General features: G+C 41.3%; 1 protein-coding gene across 3 annotated transcripts in view; it reads left to right on the top strand.

Annotated features, from left to right (window-relative positions):
- The window catches only part of MDN1 (midasin AAA ATPase 1), a 157,693-nt gene that overhangs the window by 21,315 nt on the left and 114,025 nt on the right, over positions 1-22,353 (top strand). For all 3 annotated transcript variants that reach the window (XM_081250560.1, XM_081250562.1, XM_081250561.1), the window contains exons 4-15: positions 15-122; positions 203-395; positions 3,200-3,442; positions 3,684-3,815; positions 6,868-6,971; positions 8,820-8,934; positions 12,504-12,697; positions 13,637-13,718; positions 16,514-16,609; positions 17,947-18,059; positions 20,038-20,186; positions 21,262-21,322. In XM_081250560.1, the coding sequence (XP_081106686.1) occupies positions 15-122; positions 203-395; positions 3,200-3,442; positions 3,684-3,815; positions 6,868-6,971; positions 8,820-8,934; positions 12,504-12,697; positions 13,637-13,718; positions 16,514-16,609; positions 17,947-18,059; positions 20,038-20,186; positions 21,262-21,322 (1,590 nt within the window). The remainder of the gene's footprint in view (positions 1-14; positions 123-202; positions 396-3,199; positions 3,443-3,683; positions 3,816-6,867; positions 6,972-8,819; positions 8,935-12,503; positions 12,698-13,636; positions 13,719-16,513; positions 16,610-17,946; positions 18,060-20,037; positions 20,187-21,261; positions 21,323-22,353) is intronic.

The raw sequence follows: 22,353 nt of genomic DNA, 5'->3' as shown, positions 1-22,353 counted from the left end.
TTGGTTTTCTCCAGGTACACAGCCAATTGTCTTTCTTTGGTCACCTGTATGAATGAAGAGCACAAGTTATCTTTCCTTAAGAAGATTTTTAATAGTGAGGAACTGATTCATTTCAGGTTAAGGTAAGCAGGAGCATTCCTGGAGACCTCGATGTGGCTTTCCTGGGAGCTAGAGTAGTTGATGAGATCCTCATTTTCCTCAGGTTGCTAGAAGAGGCCCAGCTGCAGGACTTAGAGAAAGCCTTGGTGTTGGCCAATCCAGAAGCCTCCCTTTGGCGTAAGGAGAAGGAGCTGCAGTATTTACAAGGACACCTTGTTTCAGCTGACCTCTCCTCCAGGGTGACTGCTGTCTGTGGTGTGCTGCTACCTGGGCAGCCGCCAGCCCCTGGAGAGCAGGTATGTTGACAGCCGTGGCGTGTGTGCCCTCTTCCATCCACACACTGAGTGTGCATTTTTCCTTGGCTGGGCTCTGTGTTCTAGGTGTGAGCCGAATCGAGTTGGCCAGATTACCGTTCCACTTAGAGACGTGTTCAAGGAGAGAGTAAGAGAAGTTCACCCAGGCCCCTCCTCTTTGACAGTCTCTTTGTCCCTATTTAGTGTGAAGTCAGAAATTCTAATGATGCCTATGCAAAGGCTTTTAACTTTAGCAAAGCTCTTCCGTGTATGACCTCATTTACTTGCTACAACAGCTGTTTGAAGTTGGGTGGCCCACGTTGTGATACCATATTTATGTAAAACTAAGGCAGAATGACTTGCCCAGGACCTGTGGGCTGTCCTCTGGCAGAGATGGGGCTAGGCCCAGGTATACCTCCCCGGCCTCTTTCTTTCAGAACATTCTCTCTGCCTGTTGTGTGAGAGGCTAGCACCTGTAGTGGACTCTTCCCGTGCCATAGCAAATGACCTTTCCAAGAGCGTGCCTCCGGACTACACTTCGGAAAGTCTTGTAAATCAGAGTCTCGTTCCATAATCTGGGAACAATGGGAGCCAGCCTGTTTTTCTCCAGCAGTCTTTAGTCGGTTGTCACTTTGTCTGATGGTCAGGCCCACCCAGTTTTCTTCCTGGAACACGTCCTGAGTCATTCCGTGAACTATCAGTTTGTATCTGGGAAGTACAAACTGAAAAAGATAGGTATAATATAGATATAAAAAAGTGCATGTCTTAAGTGTACAGCTGCATGATTATTCATAAACTAAATACCTCTGTCACCAGCACTGGGACGCCAGCATTTCCAAAGCGCCTTGTGTTTCCCTCTGGTCAGGAAGACCTCCCCAGCCCTCTTTAACCACTCTCCTCACATAGATTAGGTTTGGAGCATTAGAACTTTAGCAGAGGGAAGGATTCTGGTTGGGGTAGGCTGGATACACTGGGTGGCGGGGGCAGAGCGCCGGGGCAGACGTACAGAACGGAGCTACAGCCCAGCCTGCCTGCTGGCTGCGAAGAGTAACAGCTCCGCAAGAAGTTCGAGAACTTCCAGCGCTGAATCTCATCGTGTCCTCACGTATCTTTAGGGGACAAGCTATGTTTGAGAATTTACCATTCCTTAAACGTTAATAATCATTGCACTTTTCCAAGAGGTCCTTTTTTCTGTGTCGTGTTAGGTCCATTGTTAATAAAAATCGTTTAAGTTGTGGTAAGATGAATGTAACGCTTACCATCTTTACCATTTTTAAGTGTGCTCTTCAGTGGTGTTAGGTATATTCACATTGTTAGCAAACAAACTCCAGAACTTTTTCATCTTGCAAAACTGAAACTACCCATTAAACATATTGGGTGCATTATTATGATTATTATTTTACTTTTTGTTATGGAAAATGTTAAACGTATTCCAAAGTAGAAACAATAGTGTAATGAATCCACATGTACCCATCGTTCAGCCTCAGTAATTATAAATTCATGATCAGTTATGTTGCATTTATATTTCTGAACACTGTCCTCACACCATATGGTTTTGAAGCAACTCCCAGATACCACATCATTTCTTAGCTAAATATAGGCATACCTTGTTTTATTGTGCTTCTCAGATATTGCATTTTTTTTTTTTTAACAAGGTTTGTGGCAACCCTGCCTTGAGCCAGTCTGTTGGTGCCATTTTTCCAACAGCATTTGCTCACTTCGTGTCTCTGTGTCACATTTTGGTAATTCTTGAAGTATTTAAAACTGTTCCATTATTTATATTTGTTATGGTGATCTGTGACTGGTGGTCTTTGATGTTGCTGTTGCAAAGATTACAACTTGGTGAAGTCTCAGATGATGGTTAGCATTTTTAGCAATAAAGTATTTTTAAATTAAGGTATGTACATTGTCTTTAAGACATAAAGCTATATTGTACACTTAATAGACCACAGTGTAGTGTAAACATAACTTGTATGTGCACTGGGAAACCGAAAATTTTGTGTGACTTGCTTCATTATGGTATTTGGTTTATTGCTGTGGTTTGGGATTCAACCTGCAAAATCTTTGAGGTATGCTTGTAGTTTAGTGTGTGTGCGTGTGTGTGTGTGTATGTGTGTATAAAAGGAAAGGACTTTATGCAAACTATTATATATAGGATGTATATATAATACAAGGGAAATATATTCAGTATTCTGTGATTAACCATAATGAAAAAAAATATATGTATAGCTGAATCACTTTGCTGTATAGCAGAAATTAACACAACATTGTAAATCAACTATACTTCAATAAAATTAAAAAAAAAAGAAAAAAGGACTTAAAAAAAGTTCCCAGAACTCTTTATTACACCTGGAAAAAATTGAACAATTTTATAATGTATCCTTTTAGTGTCCTTACTCCCCTGATGGTCTCATAAGTGTATTGTGCATTCTTGATCTTAGACGTGAAATCCTAGAATATGGTAAGATAAAGAAAAAGAAAAATCCAGTCATGAGAGATGAGGTTTGCTCCCATCCCCTGTGCGTCAACTTTTGTGGCTTCTTAAAGTTTGGGAGACTTTTTCTTGAATTTGTTAGTGAGTTCCCACCCTTCTCCCCAGAGTTGGAGTTGGGGGGAGAAAGGAAAGTGAAAAAGTCAGATCCTTACTTTGGATAGCATATTTGTTGTTATTATAGGTCCTGTACTACCAATTTATTGGCAGAGGTTTATGTAAAAGCCGGTGGAAGCACTGTTGTAGAAATTAACCTGTGCCCTTTGATGGAAGGACTCTTCTTGATATGCCTTTTATTTTTCACTTGCCTCCTTAGGCCAGTGGTCGGAGCTCTTCTCGCGAACAGGAGCTGGCCTTTAGGTCTTATGTGCTGGTTGAGTCAGTCTGCAGAAATCTTCAGACACTGGCTATGGCAGTGGCTTCTCAGAATGCTGTGTTGTTGGAAGGACCAATTGGATGTGGGAAAACTTCCTTAGTTGAACATTTAGCTGCAATGACAGGTAGAAGGAAGCCCCCTCAGCTTCTCAAAGTCCAGCTTGGAGATCAGACCGACAGTAAGGTAAGTAAGAAATGGCAGATTTTGGTTGGTGAGCATACTTGTGAATATTTGCATTAAAATATTGTTTTTGCTAAGAGAATATGAGAATAGTTATTGGTTTTCCTCATAACTGAGGGGACCACGCTGTAAAACCTCAGGTACCTGTTACAACCCTGTGGAAGTTTAATGGAACTAATCGCAGGATGTAGCACTGGCTCCTCAGGTGTGTGGCTTCAGTAGTTACTTTATCTTCTTTTTGCAGATGCTGTTGGGAATGTATCGCTGCACAGATGTCCCAGGAGAGTTTGTGTGGCAGCCTGGTACCCTGACACAGGCGGCCACAAATGGACACTGGATCCTTCTGGAGGATATTGACTATGCCCCCTTGGACGTGGTATGTCACCTCCCTAGTAACTCGCTAATTTCTTGTCTTGTGTTAATCGTGATACTGGGGGATTATTTAAACAACATAGGTATTTCATTAGAGATGGTATGTTGGTTACCTACCTAATCTGGTTTGAGTTCTTGGATTACTGGGCTGATCTCTTGTTTGATAGAAAATTATTAAAATTCTGCTTGTACTGTTTCCTTTGATAGTTGAATATGTGATCAATTTCACAGTAGTTTTTTTTCCTCCTTTAGTTGAAAATGTGACCAATTTCACAGACTTTCCAAGAATAGGCTTGGTGGGAAACATCTTAATCCATGCTGCATATACATTGAGAACTTTGAGACCCAGCTCTCTGGCTATGGCATTTGTAGAGCAGTGGGCTGAGGACAGATGAAAGAAGAGATGATATAATAAGAGCCTGCTTGTCTTTGTTCCATTAAGGAAAATAAACTGGATGTATATTTTTGACTTTAAAAAGATCACTTTTATATGTGTATAAAATTTAGCTATGGAGGCAGTCCATGTTCCTTCTGTATTCTGTAAACTATGACCAAAAAAATGTATTCCAGAATGAAAAAAATCTTCCTTTGGGTAGATTTTCCTGAGATTGGTTTTAATTTTCTTTTACCATGAACCCTAAAGCTACCTGTATATGGACTTTCCCCTCTTGGATTGGAGAGAGAGAGGAGACAGAGATGGGGGAGGGGGGGAAGGAGAGGTGGGAAAGGTCTTTAGGTTTAGGGAAGTGTATGGGGAAGGAGGGGCTATAAATATGTGTGTGACTTATGGCACACATATTTTAGAGTCTAGTGAGGTAAAGATGTAATAGGGTTATTGGCTTAGTTTGACCACCATGTTCTAAGATTTTAATGCTCAGTTTTATAGGGCTGGAGACTCAGATTTCCTTTTTTTTTTTTTTTTTTTTTTTTTTTTTGCTGTACGCGGGCCTCTCACTGCTGTGGCCTCTCCCGTTGCGGAGCACAGGCTCCGGACGCACAGGCTCCGCGGCCATGGCTCGCGGGCCCAGCCGCTCCGCGGCATGTGGGATCTTCCGGGATCGGGGCACGAACCCGTGTGCCCTGCATCGGCAGGCGGACTCTCAACCACTGCGCCACCAGGGAAGCCCTCAGATTTCTTAAGAAGCCCAGAGCCAAGGATGACTACTACCAATGAGACTTAAAAATAAAACTGAATTATAAACTACAAGGCCAACTTAAAAGTATTTGTTGAGTCTTAGCACTTTCTATAGCTCTCTTTCCTGGGCAATTTTTTTCAGACATTAGGGTACCTGGGAAGTCATTAGGATTATGAATCATAGAATTTGAGCCAAAGAAAGTAGATGAACATAAGGGATATTTCATTCAGGTCATGATGAAGCGGATCTATCCCTTTGCCGTAGCCAAGTACATTCTTTGATGACCAAGTCCAGATTTCAAGACCAAACTGTTAGTTTCTGTCTTGATCTTCCTTGGGCAACGTCTGGTAAACATCAGAAAATTCTTGTACTTTGAGTTCCATTTTGTGTAGACCATTCCCCTTCTGTTACTATCAATACATTTGGTTCCAGAGGGTATGCTGTGCAGTTGATTTAAACTTCATCATCATTATAGTGAAGTTGTGTTTATTTTAAAACATACCTGGACCCTTGATTATTATTTTGTTATTTCCAGAACTTCTCAGCTAATTGCTAACTAATTACTATTTTAAGGTAGCTTTTATGGCTTTTACAGTTCTCATTCAGGATGGTTGTCTTTTGTTTCAAGTTTCGGAGTCATCTTGGAGTTGCCCCTATAATATTGTTCCTTTCCTCTCCTAGCCATGTCTGAAATAAGGATGCTTAATAAAATTACCTTGATATTTTAGGACCTTCTTCCTTGGCTCTTTGTTCTTCTTACTGTTTTTTTCCTCAAACTTCTATAAACTCACATCCCCTAGACCCGTATGTCTAGTCCACACTTTTCTTGAAAAATCTCTACTTGGATCTTCCTTAGCAGGTACAGGTTCAGGATGTTCAAAATGAACCTTATCTGCTCTTTCCCGCAACAGCCTTTCCTGCCACACAATTACCAAGCCAGAATTTTGATGTGTCTCCTTCCTCTAGTCCCGCATTCACTTAGTCTGATATTGCTTAGTACTTTTTCCTTATCTCTTATTCTGTTCCCTCCTAGCCCACTGCCTTATTAGCACAGGCCTTCTTCTTTTTATCTATCTGTCGGTCTGTCTAATCTATCCTGCCATCTTACCTTTGTTACCTGAATGGTGTCCTTTATCGCTTCTTTCCCTCCAGGCTGGCTCTCTTTCAGTTTATCTTCCATATTGTTGCACAGTTCATTTTCTAAAATAAAAAATAGGTTTTTCTCCAGACTAAATCCTCTCAACAACTTCCTGAAAAAAATTCAAACTCCTTAGCTCAGCACAGAAGGCCTTTGATCATTTATCTCTAAGCCTAGTATTTTTCCACTACTTCATATGCACATCCTGCCCTAACCCTAACTGTAAGAGTCCTCTCATGCCATGCTCTTAGGCATATACATTTTTATCCATCTGAATATTTTTGCCTAGAGTAAATGTGCCATTGCTCTCCCAGCAAGCCAGGCTGATCCCTCCCCATACTTTCAGACTCAATGAATGTCATTACCTCTAGAATGGCTTCACTGCCCTGCTTCTAAACTACTCCACGCTGACCTACAGCCACCCTCTGTCTTCACACATTGTTTTGTACACCCCTTGGGGGTCACACCGGTCATGCTGTATGGTAGTTTGCATGGCTATTTCCCGTCAGACTCTAGGCTGTAAAGCCTCAGTCATGTCTGGGTTTTTCCTGCCTTTCTGGATTCTGGCCCATAGTCGGCACTCAGTGAATGCTGAATGAGTAAGTTGCTCTGCTGGAGTGTAGGTGGCTCCAGTATTCCCGCCTGGCATTTGACCCCAATTCATGGCGTGAGAAGTAAGGTTTCCTTTAAGGACGTGTTCCTCATTTGGTGAGAGGGTTTTTTTGCTTTCTTGTTTGTTACTTCTGTCTTAATAGCTTTATCACTGAGGTTTTGTGATTTAGGTTTCCGTGCTGATCCCTCTCTTGGAGAATGGAGAGCTCTTGATTCCTGGCCAAGGTGACTGTCTGAAAGTGGCTCCTGGATTTCAGTTCTTTGCAACCAGGAGGTATGTCCCATTAACCCTTCTATTCCCACGATGGAGCCTCTTCCTAAGTCCACATGCTAGAGTGCTGAATACAAAAGTCTTGGAATAGAGTTCTCTGGGCCCATTTTAAGCAAGGTTAGTTAGCAGTGATGACAGATTCAACATTCTCATTCCTGACTTTTTTTTTTAATTAATTTATTTAATTTTTTTTTGGCTGTGTTGGGTATTCATTGCTGCACGCAGGCTTTCTCTAGTTGCAGTGAGGGGGTGCTACTCTTCGTTGTGGTGCTCAGCTTCTTACTGTAGTGGCTTCTCTTCTTGTGGAGCATGGGCTCTAGGCACATGGGCTTCAGTAGTTACAGCACTCAGGCTCAGTAGTTGTGGCTTGCGGGCTGTAGAGCACAGGTTCAGTAGTTGTGACTCACGGGCTTAGTTGCTCCGCGGCATGTGGGATCTTCCTGGACCAGGGATTGAACCCGTGTCCCCTGCATTGGCAGGCAGATTCTCAACCACTGCGCCACCAGGGAAGCCCCTTCCTGACTATTTTTAATGGAGATAATTAATTTAGAAAGTAAAAGTGTTTTTTCCCCCCACTTAAAAATAAGTAACCAGTCTTAAAAAACTTTGTCTTGTTTTCATGTTTTCAAACATAATCAGAGATGAGACTGTTGTCAGATAGCCCTGGGTTTGAGTCCTGACACTGACACTTTGTACATGTGTGTACCTTGCTTGACTGATTATGATGGGGCCAATAACACCTACTTTACAACTTGGTGTAAGTTACGAAGGTTAGGTGAAGTGACTAAAGACCTGTCACATAGTAAGTGCCCAGCCATGATGTTGGTGATCATAAAGCCATGTAGACTTCAGGCATTTAAAAAAATTAAGCATCAACAAAGGAATAAAAGCTAAGCAAACTTAGTATATGTCCTTATCTACTTTTAAAATAATGTGAAGGCAGTGGTTTATTTCCTACTACTTGTCTATAACTGTACAGCTTCTCTAAGGTCTTAAATGCCCAAGAGTGAAAATAATGCCACATTGTATTTAGTGATTATATTAGTGTTTACTGTACCTCTCTGAACATTCACTTCCAGATGGAATGCAGAGCTAACAGTTCTAAGGAAGACCTTGTTAGGCCCTGTTAGTTTTAACAGACCCTGATTTTATTCATAGCGATGGTGAAGTTCTTTCCTGCTAGATACATTTCCCAGAAAGTCCTGGGACATCATAGAAGTATGTCACACAAACCTGAGTTCAGTGCTTGGCTTTGCCATTGGTAGTCACAGTTGAGTGAGCAAGGGACACTACTCTCCTTCTCTTCCGTACAGTTCTTCCTTAGAGTTAGAAGAAAAGAAGGGCACCATCCCCTCAGGGCAGTTGTTGTGAAGATTAAATTACATGGCTTAGGTGTAAGCCCATGGCTTGCCCAGAGTATGTGTTTAATGAATATTCCTTCTCTTCTGGGCATGTTAAATAATTTTAGGTACTGTCGCTTTTGGTAATAAGCAGTGAACTTATTTTTAGTGCTATTGGTCTTGGATTAGGTTTTCTTTTTCCTGAAGTTACGTCTTAAGGAAAAGGAGCATGTTGTTGAGTTTAAAACGCCTAATAGGATCATTTGCAGTGATGTGAAAATAACTTGGTTAAAGCCCTATCACTCCCCCTAGGAAAATAGTCAAACCTGGCTTGGTGGCAGCCTTTCGTTGTCATCCTCCCTGTAAGCCCAACATAGTGCTGTCTGGCACCAGAAGGAGCTGTGAGTTTTACTCAGATGTGAGAGAACGTCTCGCAAGGGATAACCAGGGGCATAATTCAAGATTAAAATGGGGAATTTTGTGTGACTCTGTTTTTCATTCTGAAATACAGACTCTTGAGCTGTGGAGGAAATTGGTATCGACCGCTAAATAGTCACGCTACTCTGCTAGACAAATACTGGACCAAAATTTACCTGGATAACATGGATAAAACAGAACTGAATGAGGTATGGGGTTATTTGAAAGTATCAATGCTTCTCTTTCTTACTCTTCATTATTAAAAGTGTCAGACTTACATGTAAACAGAGGAAATAGCCCAATGAGTCACCAAAATACTCATCACTCTAAATTTAACAGTTGATATGCTGACATTTTACTGTATTAATTTCATCTAGTAGTTTTTATTTGCTAATATATTTGAAAGCAAACCTCATAGCATTTCACCCTTCAATACTTTCATGCATCTCTAAGGGCATTTCCATATATAACCATAATGATTATTATACCCAATAAAATGAATAGTAATTCCTCAGTAGCACTTAATTCTCAGACCATGTTTAAGTTTCCCCAGTTGTCCCCAAAGGCTCTTTTTTATACTAAGTTGTTTTGTAACTAATATCTTTCACACTTCACAACTTCGTGTACATTTTGATCTGGGTATTAATGAACATTGAGATGCCGTATTTTAAAGGTTCTGTACATCGCTTTACTTTGTAGTGTCTCAGGTTCTCCGCGAACACTAAGCGGTGTGCCTCCCTTTACCCTGCCAGCCTCCTGTCTCCCCTCAGATGTACCTCCTCACGTGGGAGGCGTCCTGACTTCCAACGTTTCATCTTGGAGAGCAGCAAATAAAGCATTGTCAGTGATCATTCAGTCATGGCAGGGGTGCTTTCCTCTTTCTTGGTATAAGTTTTTGGATACATAAGTGGCACCAGACAACCTTTTCCAATATTTTATCTAGCATTTAGGTATTTACTAGCAGAGGGGTTTTCAGAGTTCACCGATGACTGGGTAAACCTCGATAGTATAATCTCTAAGAAGCCTTGCCTTGATGGTGTGATTTTATAACTCTACAGCCTGTTTTACACTTCTGAGTTTCTCATCTCACCCTAGTTCCCAGTTGTGTATTTGTGTGTCCTGTATGTCTTTCTTTTCCCCTCTTGCCGCCCTCAGCTATAAGCTCCTCCAGTAACTTCACTCAGCTTTGGTGTCCCCAGCATCCACTCCGTGCCTGGCGCTTTGTAAATGTTTGTTGTATTGCTCTGTCGTAGTGCTCCTCTTCCGTTTGCTGTTGTAGACCTTTAAATGTTTTGTTTTCAGACTTAAATTGTGAGCCTTTTCTTTAAAGGAGAGGGCTAAAGTTCACATTCAGGTGTAATTTATTGGGGATTGAGAGGATGAGAAGAACATTTCACAGCCACTCTGTTCTTACTGTATTCTGTACTTGAAGGATGAGCCAGAGCGCCTCCTTCCACTCCTGCCTCGATCAGCAGTGTGTCCCTCTGCTCACCACAAGTGCGACAGGAGCACACACCTCCTCACTTCAGTGACCTAGGTCATACGTAGGTAGCTGACTTTCAGAAGCTCGCTGGTTATTTTTAAGCTTCTGGACTTACTAATCCTAATAACACTCTCCTAAATAAATGACTGGTAGCTAAAAACCTTGTGTGTATTACTTAGGAAATAAAATAATCTCCTATGCCGACCTCACGGGGAACACAAGGAACTGCACTTCTGTTGCTGCCAACCACAGCCGTCTTATGCTTAGAAAGACTGGCTTTGACTTGCTGCTGGAATATCAAATTACACTTCAAAAAACAAGCTCTTTACATAATGCTAGTCTCATACCTAGTCAGTTTTGGGAACTTACCCCTAGCAGTTTCTCACACCTTGTCTCCCCCATACACCTTGAATGTGCCCTGATGCCTCACGTGCTGGCACCAGAGATGGCCTGCTTTCTCTGCCGGCAGTCCCCTCTCACAGTCACCAGCGACCTCTGCCAGGTGCCTCTCCTGCTCTGTGAAACCTGCCCGGGTCTCCCAAGCAGGGCCGACCATGCTGTCCTTTGGGCTGCAAGCTTGCTTTTGCTTTCATATCTGCTGCTTATATTAGGGGGAGTTTCTCGAGGACGGGTTCCATTCCTTATTTTGTTTTGTTTCTCTGTCCCTGGAATAGTGCCTGCTACAAAGTAGGTACTTAATAAATGTTTATTAAAGGAATGAATCTCCAAAATACATATCAAATTGATAACCATATCATGTTAGATTAGTTTATTATGTGATATTGTGTTTAAATTTTGACATTCATGTTAATAACAAAAGATGTTTTTTGACTAAGATAGAAAATGACTAATTGGTTGGTACATATAAATCTCTATTCAGAACTTTTTTTCCAAATAACTGAGCCCTTACTAAAGTGTTAAACCTAACAGAAATTTTTTTCAAGTAAAAACAGCTTTTTTTTCTCACCTTGATCATAAATATACATGCTCATATGATGGAATTACTACTCAGCAATAAAATAGAATGAACTACTGATACATACAGTAATGTCTGGACGAATTTCAAAAACGTTATGCTGAGTAAGAGAAACCGAACTACACACTACATCCCGTATGATTCTGTGTATATGATAGATTTGAAAGCAAAACTGTATAGAGATCTGAATCAGGTGCAAGATTCCAGGGACGGGGATGTGGAGGAAGGGAGTGATGACAGAAGGGAACATTTTGTTTTAGGGGTGATGGAAATAAGTATATTTTGTTTATGGTAGCCAGGGTCCACAAATATATGGGCAATTTTGAAAATGTTCCCTCCGTACACAAAAAATGTATATTCTGTATTTGAAAGATCCACATGTGTATCCATTAAATTGAATTTGTTGATTTTATTATTCTCTTTTTCTGTCCTTAATTTTCAATACATCTGAAATATGTTTTCAATAATATTTGTTGTAAAATCCTCCAGTTAAAAAAAAATACGAAGAAATAAAAATCTATGAGATCTACCACTTGATGACACCGTTAAAAGATTTTAGTGGACCTTACAACTTTAATGTATACAAAATATGTTGATATTTCATATATAAATTGGAATCGTGATATACTTCTCAATTTAAATGTATTAGGGTGTAATATTTCTAATATATACATGTATTTTTCTTCCTTCTCAAGTAGACTTGACTTAGCAAATCCATATCATAAAAGTGTTGAACCAATATTATGGGCACCAAGTATTACACTGCACAAAATTCTTAATAGTTACCAAAGTGAATTGGACTAGATCTTTTGCTTGTTAAATTCTGTTGTCTGATAAAAACTACTTTTTATCAGGACTTAACACTAGCTCCTTTTACTGTGACTTGCTTTAAAAAACTTTCCTTTTCCCATTAACTGCTTCTTATTTGCTTTTGTCTGAGAAATGACTTAATGACTGTACTAGAATTGTGTTTAAAAAATTAGAGTGCATATTACTTGAAGGATACTTCAATGAGTAAGTGCCTGGGACTTGGATGCCTATGTTGCTTGAGACTCCTTTCCCATCTAGCTTCTATACCCTAAGCTGTGTGATAGGTGGTGAGATTGCCAGATAACTGAGTTCTGGGCAGGAAAAAGTCATGGTCTTTGAGGGGTGGGAGGTATGGGTGAGGGTGGAAGTTGTTACACTTGGTTAAGATGACAGATTTCTTCGAAAAATTCATTTTTGGTTGACTAGTGTCTGCAGCAGTTTATGTGTGCTTTTAAAAATCACTCTGTCTGCTGCTAAGTTTTCTTTGCTTTTTTTTCTTCCTCTGTCAGGTTCTTCAAAATAGATATCCCAGCTTATCGGTAGCAGTTGATCACCTGCTTGACATTTACATCCAGCTTACTGGAGAGAAACATCACCCTCTGAGTGATAGTTCTGTTGGAGGGGAACAGGCACCCGAGGAAGTTTCAGAAACCAGATGGGAACACAAAAGACCAAGCCTTGAGGGGAGAGAATTGTCTCTCAGGTACTGGGCTAAACACTTCTGGTATTTTAAAAACTGCTTCCCTCAGAAGTTCTTAGCAGCTAGAACTGAGTGGTTATAAGAAGTCAGGTTTTGAAATTAGACGTTTGGGCTGCTTCATAGTGTTCAGTCCCTTTTTTGAGATCTATAGTTACTGAATGGGAAGGCTTATGAAGGTAACATTATGTTAACTTTAACAAATAACTTTTTTCTTCCAGTTTTATTGAGGTGTAATTGACACAGAGCACTGTATAAGTTTATGGCATATAGCATAATGATTACATACATCATGAAATGATCACTGCAATAAGTTCAGTGAACATCTGTCATCTCATAGGTACAAAATTAAAGAAACAGTCAAAAAAAATTTTTTTTCTTGTGATGAGAACTCTTAACTTTTCATATATAACATACAGCAGCGTTAATTATACTTATGTTGTACGTTATATTCCTAGGACTTACTTATAACTGGAAGTTTAGCAGATAACTTAAAAAGCCGAAGTTGGGGATAGTTACTGACATAGCTCTTCACTGGATGTCCTTTTGTGACACTTGGGGTCTTAAAAGACTCTTGGGTTTTGCTCTGTATAATGAGTTCCATGCCTTTGCGCTTCGTTCTCAGTGGTTGACTTGCCCTTTGAGAAATGAGAATTAGGTGTGGGCAACTCCCCTCAGTTTGCTCTGAGAATTAATTGCTCCCTGTCTCCTGCTACCTTGTCTGGCATGGATGGGGAGAAGTGAGTTCTAGGTCACTTCCTGGTAGGATAGGGACTGGGACCACTCATTCTCTTTCCTGACACTGTTTATCTTCTGTTGCCAGAAAAAAAGGAGAGTCTTTATTGTCAGGTGTTCCCAGACCTAAGTAAGCTCTGATACCTTTGATGTCTTTGGCCTATGGTCTTTTATTTCTTGCCCCCCGCCCCCCCCCCCCTTTTTTTAAAGGGATCTGCTGAATTGGTGTAATAGGATTGCCCACAGCTTTGACAGTCTGTCTTCATCAGCATCATTAAATATTTTTCAAGAGGTAAGATACAGTCTTCCTGCTTGTTTCTCTGCGCTCTTTAAGGCTGTTGATTTCCACTGTTATTTTCTGTCTTGACTGCTATCAAAAAGTTTTTCTTTTGTGTAGGTACTGTTTATTATCCTTAGCTACTTAAAACTGAACTAGTGTTGCCTTAAAACTAATTGGGCATAATAAATGTTTTGTGGTTTTTGAAACAGGTTACTACTAATTTCAAATAAGTATAGTTTGAATTAGAGTAAAACAGGTACAGAACTGAAATGAAAGCTTAAATGAAAAGAAAGTCTCCCAGGTGATAATACTGTTATAATATAAAATGTTTCTAAGATCTTTAGTATTTATTTCTATGTATAATTTCTTAGTCTATTTGTTAGAATTGTATTTGTCTTATCCCACCACTAGCCTCCGTAGGGCCTTTTTAACTTTAGTCCAGAGACATTTTCGTGGGGTTTGTAAAGTACATCCTTGTGTGCTGGACGTGGGAGGGAAGCTCTATTGAACCGTAGCTCTGCCACATTCAGTAGAACAGAGAGAGATTTATTCCCGCCTGCTCAAGAATAAAGTGATGCTGCCTGAAGGTCTCTGGGCTGTTAAAACATCAACCCATTTTGACTATAAAGTGTTCTGGTTTCTGTCAGCTAGGACTGAGGAGAGAATAGTGACCCATTTGGGTTAGCAGTTTCTCTCTGTGTTTGGTTAACTTACTTTGAGGGGAAAGAACCCACATTTGGAGCACACACTTAAGCCGGCCGAACTCTGAAGTGCTGTGTGCAAGTCCTTTAATCCTCTCCTCTCCATTGAAATTTCCTTTCCATTCTCCTACATTTCTGATCTTTCTTACAGGTAACCTTGTTTTGTACTTTATTTTATTTTATTTTTAAAAATTTATTTTATTTATTTATTTTTGGCTGCATTGGGTCTTTGTTGCTGTGCGCGGGCTTTCTCTAGTTGTGGTGAGCGGGGGCTATTCGTTGCAGTATGCGGGCTTCTCATTGCGGTGGCTTCTCTTGTTGCAGAGCACGGGCCCTAGGCGCCCGGGCTTCAGGAGTTGTGGCTCGCGGGCTCTGGGACGCAGGCTCAGTAGTCGTAGCGTGCGGGCTTAGTTGCTCCGCGGCACGTGGGATCTTCCCGGACCAGGAATCGATCACGTGTCCCCTGCACTGGCAGGCGGATTCTCAACCACTGCGCCACCAGGGAAGCCCCCCCAGTACTGTTAATACCCTGATGTATCTCCTTCCACACCCTTTTCTATGGGAATGGGATTAAGAACTTTTTTACTGCGTCAGAACCCTCCCCCCCCCCCCCACATACACCCTTGAAGAGATCAGGCCAGTTGTTTTACAGAATGTTTCACCTTCTGGCTTTATCTGGTTGCTTCTTCACTGCTTTGACACCAACTGGTGTCCTGCAATTCAGTTCAGTTTTGATACTGACTACCTGGAGTTAGTGTAGACCCCACAGTTTCAAGGGCTCAGTCCTCCGCAAGGCTGCCCCACTTTAGACTCTAGCCACAAGTCTCAGACGCCCACCCACACTTAGGACCTATCAGCTGTCAATTCAGGGGTTCCCACAACTTCCTCAGGTACAGTAATCACCTCACAGAACTCACTGGAAGCTCTGTACTCACCATATAGGTCACAGTTTTATTATAAAAAATATAACTCAAGAACAGTCAAATGGAAAAGACACATAGGGCAGGGTTTCAGGAGTCTGAGCACAGGCACTCCTGTGGAGTCAGGGTGTGCCACCTTCCTGGTACATCACTTTGTCACCAACCAGAAGCTCTCTAAGCTTTGGATGTCCAGTGTTTTATTGGGGTCTTATTCTGACATTGGCTATTCGATTGAACTCGGTCTCCATCCCCTCCCCTCCTCCAGAGGTTGGAGATGGAGCTGGAAGTTTCAACCCTTGGTCTTTCTGGCCTGGCCAGAAACTATCTAAGGGCCCATCAGGAGTTACCTTGCTTAGCATAATAAACCTGGTAAGGTCCATGAGGGCTCCAGTAAATAACAAAAGACACTCCTTACTCCTGGTAATTCCAAGAATTTTTGAAGCTCTGTGTAAGGAATTAGGGACAAAACTAGATACATTCTTTTTTAAATGCTTGCATGAAGTTTCTTGATGTATGACACTTGGTGGCAGCAGAGCCGGATATATTCTTTGTTTTGCCGTATACTCGTGTCCTGTGCCTTGTTACTTTATCTGTCTTTCTTGTAAATAGAAGTGTAACAAAATGCTTGATGTATTCAAATTCAGTTTTTGTGGGGTAGAATCCATTTGGTGGTGATACGTACTGTATATTTCATTATAGCAGAAGACATGTGTCTTGTTGGCCTATCAGTAGTTGCTAAAATTAAGTACTGGGTTAGGGTAATGACAGTGTAATCCCTTTATTGCACACCAGGAGTCTCCCTTTACATCTAGAAAGTAATCTTTTGGTGTTACCTCCACTGTCTGGAAGTCGTTTCCCCCCACGGAACCATATACCCAAGGATTAATGCTAATTGCTATTATTACCTGAATTTTGGATTTGCAAACTGAGGCGTTTGTGTGTGTTTTCCTGATTAACCAGTATTTTGATAGTAAAGCCTTCACATTTTTTGGTGTCCTGTCTCTGTTATGGTAAGGTCCTTTGAGTCTAGGGTTAGTACTTTATTTGTATTCTCCTTAGTCTTACTTGCAGAAAAGTTCTGCTGGATTTTTTGTTCCTCCCTTTTTTTGTGGCCTGGATAGTGATGCTCTGTTATTAATGTATTCTTTTAAAAATCAGTTGGCATTTACCTTGGTTATTTTAATAGGCTCTGGACTGTTTCACAGCAATGCTTTCTAAGCAGACAAGCAAACTGAAAATGGCAGAAGTCATTGGAAGCAAGTTGAACATTTCCAAGAAAAAGGTATGTAATGCTATTTTTACTTCCCTCTTGAAAGGAAGCTGGGATATTTAGCTTAATTGCTGACCTCTGGTCCTTACCTGGAACAGGTTTTGCAAATAACAGCCTCCTCTGTCATAGTTGGTAGTTTCATTGCTGCCTCTCATGGGCATAAAACTCACTGTCTCCTGGATAAGTAGTTCTCCTTGTGTTCCACGTTCTTAGAGTGAGCTGCCTTGCATCGTTTTTCACACGCACGCCTTTTTCTCCATTTCTCCAGTGCTTAAGGAGCATGTTATTCTGTAGGTTGTGGTTTCAGGACTGGAACCATGTCTTAGTAACACCTTTGTCTGTAGTTCTGTGCACAATTAGATTTTTTCCAACTTTTTATAGTTAATATCTTCAAACATCAAAAAAGTTGAAAAGTGTTAGTGAAACCTGTATACCCACTACTTAGGTTCACTGCTGATACTGTTAATATTTGCCTTTCCTGTTTTATATCAAAATATGTACTTCTGGAGGAGAGAGCCTTTCGGCAATGGTGTTGGTAGCTGGAGAAATGTCTGGGGCTCATCTAGAGGCAGATATTTGGCGTCCCCAAATGAATGATGACTCAAAAAAGCCTTAGTCAGGAACCGAGATGGTTAGAGGTGTTCCTTAGGCGTATGAAACTATCGGGATGGTTTTGGCTGCAGGTAACAGCACCTACTAAAAGGGGCTGAAGTAATAAGTATGTTAATTATAGGAGACAAGAGAAATGAGACTACCATGATTGGCTTAGGTTGGTCAATATTCAGCCCCTTTGGTTGAAGAGGGGTTTACCTTCCCTGGGCAATTTGCCCCTTTTACTCCTGCCCCAAACCCTGAGCGAAATCTTGGTTCTTTGAGTTAGTGATGAGAATAAGGCTGACAGGTACGTGTCCTGAGCCTCTGTCACAGCTTCTCTTTCTGCTTTGGCTGTCGTCAGATGTATCATGGTTTATTCACGTGACTGTTTCCTGCATTATGTTAGAAATTTAAAGCAGAGGAAAGCATAGAGGAAGAAAAATTACTTTGATTTTTTTTCTTATCTTTTAGGAGTAAAACTTTCTGTTCACTGTGTTCACTTCATATAGGTAGATAGAGGCTCATTTGAATGAATAAAAAGTACTGTTACAGGGAAACATTCATGATCAGTGTTTTTAAAAACATAAACTTGGAGAATTTCAAAAATATAATTAAAAGCTAACTTACCTATCTTGGAAGCCTGAAAATGCCTCTTAGTAGAGGGCCTGTTAGCGGAACACAGTAAGCCTCACGGATGAGAAGTATTTGATGAGCATGCAGAATTTTACTCAGGTAAAATCTTCCCCCTCCCATAGGCTGAATTCTTCTGTCAACTTTATAAACCAGAAATTACGATCAACGAGCTAGATGTGCAAGTGGGTAGAGTGCGGCTTCTACGGAAACAAAGTGAGGCTGTCCACATACAGAGGTAAACAGGGTTCCAAACAGATCTGAGCACTGTGGGGTCGTTGGGAAATTGATAGAAGGAATGTCTGGTCCAGCCCCTTATCTTTGAGTAAAACATGTCAGAACTGTGATCTCTCCAGTGTACTAGACAGTAAGGAGCAGTGACTTCCCAAAATGTGTTCTGTGAAACTAGATGTTAGTAGGTGGAGGAGGTGATGAGGGTCATTAGAGACTTGGGACTAGCAAAGGTGTATCTTTGATTTTATTCATTGTAGTGTATTCAGTGAAGTAAGCATCACCTGGAGGTCAGGCTTGGTCCTAACATTAGTCTGTTAATCCCTTGAGGGCTGGAATTGTATACGTTTCTGAGATTTATTAAAGTTATTTATTAAATATTTGCTATGTGCCTAACATTGTACTGAGTACCTTTTTGCATGTTTTCTCATGTAGTGGTTATAGTAAGCCTATGAATTAATGTGTGTGTTAGTGTCCTTAGGGCTCTCCTAACAAATTACCATAAACTTGATGGCCTAAAACAGCAGGCATTTATTTTCAGTTCTGAAGGCTGGAAGGCTGAAACCAAGGTATTGGCGGGGCCACACTACCTCTGAAGACTCTTGCCTCTTCCTGGCTTCTGCTGGCTCCCAGCAGTCTTCGGTGTTCCTTGCCTTGTAGCTGCATCAATCCAGTCTCTGATGCCATTGTCATATGGTCTTCTTCCCTGTGTGTATTTCTTTGTGTCTCTAAATTTCTCTTTCTTTATAAGGACACCAGCCATTGGATTTAAGATTGACCCTTAAATCCAGTGTGATACGCTTTTAATCTTATTATACCTGTGAAGAGCTTTTTTCCAAATAAAGTCACATTCACAGGTTCTCAGTAGACATGAACTTGGGGGGAGCATAATTCAACCCTCTACGGCTAGTAACTGTTGTTATCCGGATTTTACAAGTTAGGAAACCGAGGCTAAGAGAGGTTAAGTCATTTGCGCAAGATGACATAGGTAGTACAGATGTTTTATCTTATTGGTGTTTTGAATTTCCAGAGCCTAGTGAAGTAGCAGTTAGGTAAATGCTCCACGTATGTAGAATGAATGAATTCTGCGATTCATATGTTGTAAGGACATCTGTTATAGCAGCGGTCCTCAACCTTTTTTGGCAGCAGGGACCGGTTTCGGGGAAGACACTTTTTCCACGGATGGGGTTGGCGGGGGGTAGTTTCGGGATGATTCAAGCACATTACATTTATTGTGTACTTTATTTCTATTATTATTACATTATAGTATATAATGAAATAATTAATACAGCTCACCATAATGCAGAATCAGTGGGAGCCCTGACCTTGTTTTCCTGCAACTGGATGATCCCATCTGGGGGCGATGGGAGACAGTGACACCCGAAGTGTGTTGCTTATGTCCAGTCTAGTCCATAAGGTGTAGTTTAATTGTCACTTGCCACTCACGGGTAGGGTTTTGATGAGAGTCTGCAAGCAGTCGATCTATTATGGTCTCAGTGCAGTCAAACCTCTCTGCTAATGATGATCTGTATTTGCAGCCGCTCCCCAGCACTAGCATCACCGCCTCAGCTCCACCTCAGATCGTCGGGCACTAGATTCTCATGAAGAGCGTGCAGCCTAGATACGTTGCATGCAGTTTACAGTAGGGTTCACCACACTCGTATGAGAATCTAATGCCGCCGCTGACCTGACAGGAAGCGGAGCCCAGGCGGTAATGCGAGCGATGGGGAGCAGCTGTGAATACAAATGAAGCTTCGCTCGCCCGCCATTCACCTCCTGCTGTGTGGCCCGGTTCCTAACAGGCCATGGACAGGTACCAGTCCATGGCCCAGGGGTTGGGGACCCCTGTGTTATAACATGAAGACGGTCACTCTGAGTTGTCTCCTTCTTGTTTGTTGAATCTGGGAAATCTGATTCCTCAAAATAACACAAAGGGAAGCTTGCAGCCTGTTCCTCCAACTGCTTACATACTTCCCCCTCCCCAGGGAGAAGCTCACCTTTGCTGCTACGAGGCCATCCTCTGTTCTTATTGAACAGCTCGCGGTGTGTGTTAGCAAAGGGGAGCCTGTGTTGCTGGTGGGAGAGACCGGGACCGGCAAAACCTCCACCGTCCAGTACTTGGCTCATATTACAGGTAACTCCTAGAGGGGAAGCACTCTGCCCCCAGGCAACAAACATTTGACACTGACTGCCTTTTTATTATTTTAAAAAAATATTTATTTATTTATTTGGCTGCACCAGGTCTTAGTTGCGGCATGTGAGATCTTTTTAGTGTGGCATGTGGGATCTGTAGTTGCAGCATGCGAACTCTTAGTTGCAGTGTGTGGGATCTAGTTCCCTGACCAGGGATCGAACCTGGGCCCCCTGCATTGGAAGTACAGATCCTTAGCCACTGGATCATCAGGGAAGTCCCCTGACTGCCTTTTTAAAAAATAAAAAGTCCAAAGAATATTGGAATTTAAGAAGTGCCACCACTCCACTTCCTCTGGAGATAAGCACTGGAAATTTTTACCTTGGAAATAATGTATTCTTTCCCCCTGGAAATAACCACTGTTAACAGATTGGTATTAACTCTTTTCAGTTCTAATCTGTGGTCTACAAATACATACAGATTTGGTTTTGTTTTGAAACAAACGGGATCATTCTCTATGTGTTACATTTAGTTAATAAGCAAATTGGACATTTTTTTTTTTTAGTTTTGTATTTTTACTTTATTTATTTTTTATTTATTTTTTGAGGAAGCAGATTTTATTTATTTATTTATCCCCCCCTTTTTTAAATTAGTTTCTGCTTTATAACAAAGTGAATCAGTCATACATATACATCTGCTCCCACATCCCTTCCCTCTTGCATCTAAATTGGACATCTTTAAAAACAGAACTGCCTCATTCCTATTCTGATGGCTAAATAATATTTCACACTGGATATTTATTTAGTTCTAATTCATAGACAGACATTGACTTACTGAAGGGTTTTTTGTTGTTTTCAGTTACCTGGTGCTAGAGCAGTGAATCTTCTTTTACATATCTCTCTGGGTTAGGTGAAAAGTTTGAATAGTCAAGATACCTGAAAGTAAAATGAGGGGGTCAGAGGAAATGCACATTTAAAGATTTGCCCTGTGCCCTTGTCCACACATCCTTAAGGATCACACTGGATATTGTCAGTCTTTACATTTTCAGGATAACCCTTTTGCCCTTTCTTTATTAAAGGCCACCGTTTGAGGGTTGTCAATATGAATCAGCAAAGTGACACTGCAGATTTGCTGGGAGGGTAAGTGTGATTTTAAATCTTATTCTTGTTTTGTGTTCACTGTTTGAGGTAAGAAATACTTTTTTTCTGTAAAGCTCAAAACTAGCCTTGGAAAAATGTTCAGAGAATTGCCCCCCTACGCCCACCCCAGCAGGGTATTATTTATTAGAACTTATTAAGGAGCTCTTGAGTGTATAGATGTTTCTTTTCATTTTAAAGAACACTTGAGGGCCTCCCTGGTGGCGCAGTGGTTGAGAGTCCGCCTGCCAATGCAGGGGATACGGGTTCGTGCCCCGGTCTGGGAGGATCCCATATGCCGCGGAGCGGCTGGGCCCGTGAGCCATGGCCGCTGAGCCTGCGCGTCCGGAGCCTGTGCTCCACAACAGTGAGAGGCCTGCGTACCGCAAAAAAAAAAAAAAAAAAAAAAGAACACTTGAGGTTCTTGCTCTCAAGGATCCTGCTGGGAGGGGGAGGAAAACAAAAAGGTCAGTATGTAATCAAGTAATGTGTGTGTGTGCGATCATTTATCTGAAGCCTGTGTTCTAGACTCACTGCCTTCAAGCTAGGCTCTCCTGCAGTTTGATTATCTTTGAAACATTAAGTAGCTTCCACTTTGTTAAATGGAACTTGGCTCATGGTGCTCCACTGTGGTTAGTAAAATGCCCTTCTTCCTTATTTGCGGTTTTGAGTGTGTTAGTTTCATGAACAATTTTAGTCTGTGCTGAAGGCTGTAAAAGCGATGGCTGCTATTGGCATACCTTATGTTGAACCCTAATAGGGTCTGCCCCAGTGACTCTAAGCAGTTGTTTACACAAACTCTTAAAGGCATAAGATAATAGAATTTATTGTCCTTTTTGCTCTTTGTGATATCTGCAAGAAAGCTCTTTATTTACTCTTTTTTGAGGACCACATTAGGCTGTAGCATTATTTTTCCTATCACTCTTTCCTTGTCTCATATCCCTTCCTGCTCTGGATGGAGTGCTACTTGGGAATCCTGCTTCCTTTGGTGCTTCTCATGTTCTTACCGTCCCAACCTATTACTTCTATTCTGC

Source organism: Mesoplodon bidens, assembly GCF_964165515.1.
Source record: "Mesoplodon bidens genome assembly, chromosome: 12".
NCBI lineage: Eukaryota > Metazoa > Chordata > Mammalia > Artiodactyla > Ziphiidae > Mesoplodon > Mesoplodon bidens.
This window is presented reverse-complemented; position numbering and strand designations above follow the sequence as displayed.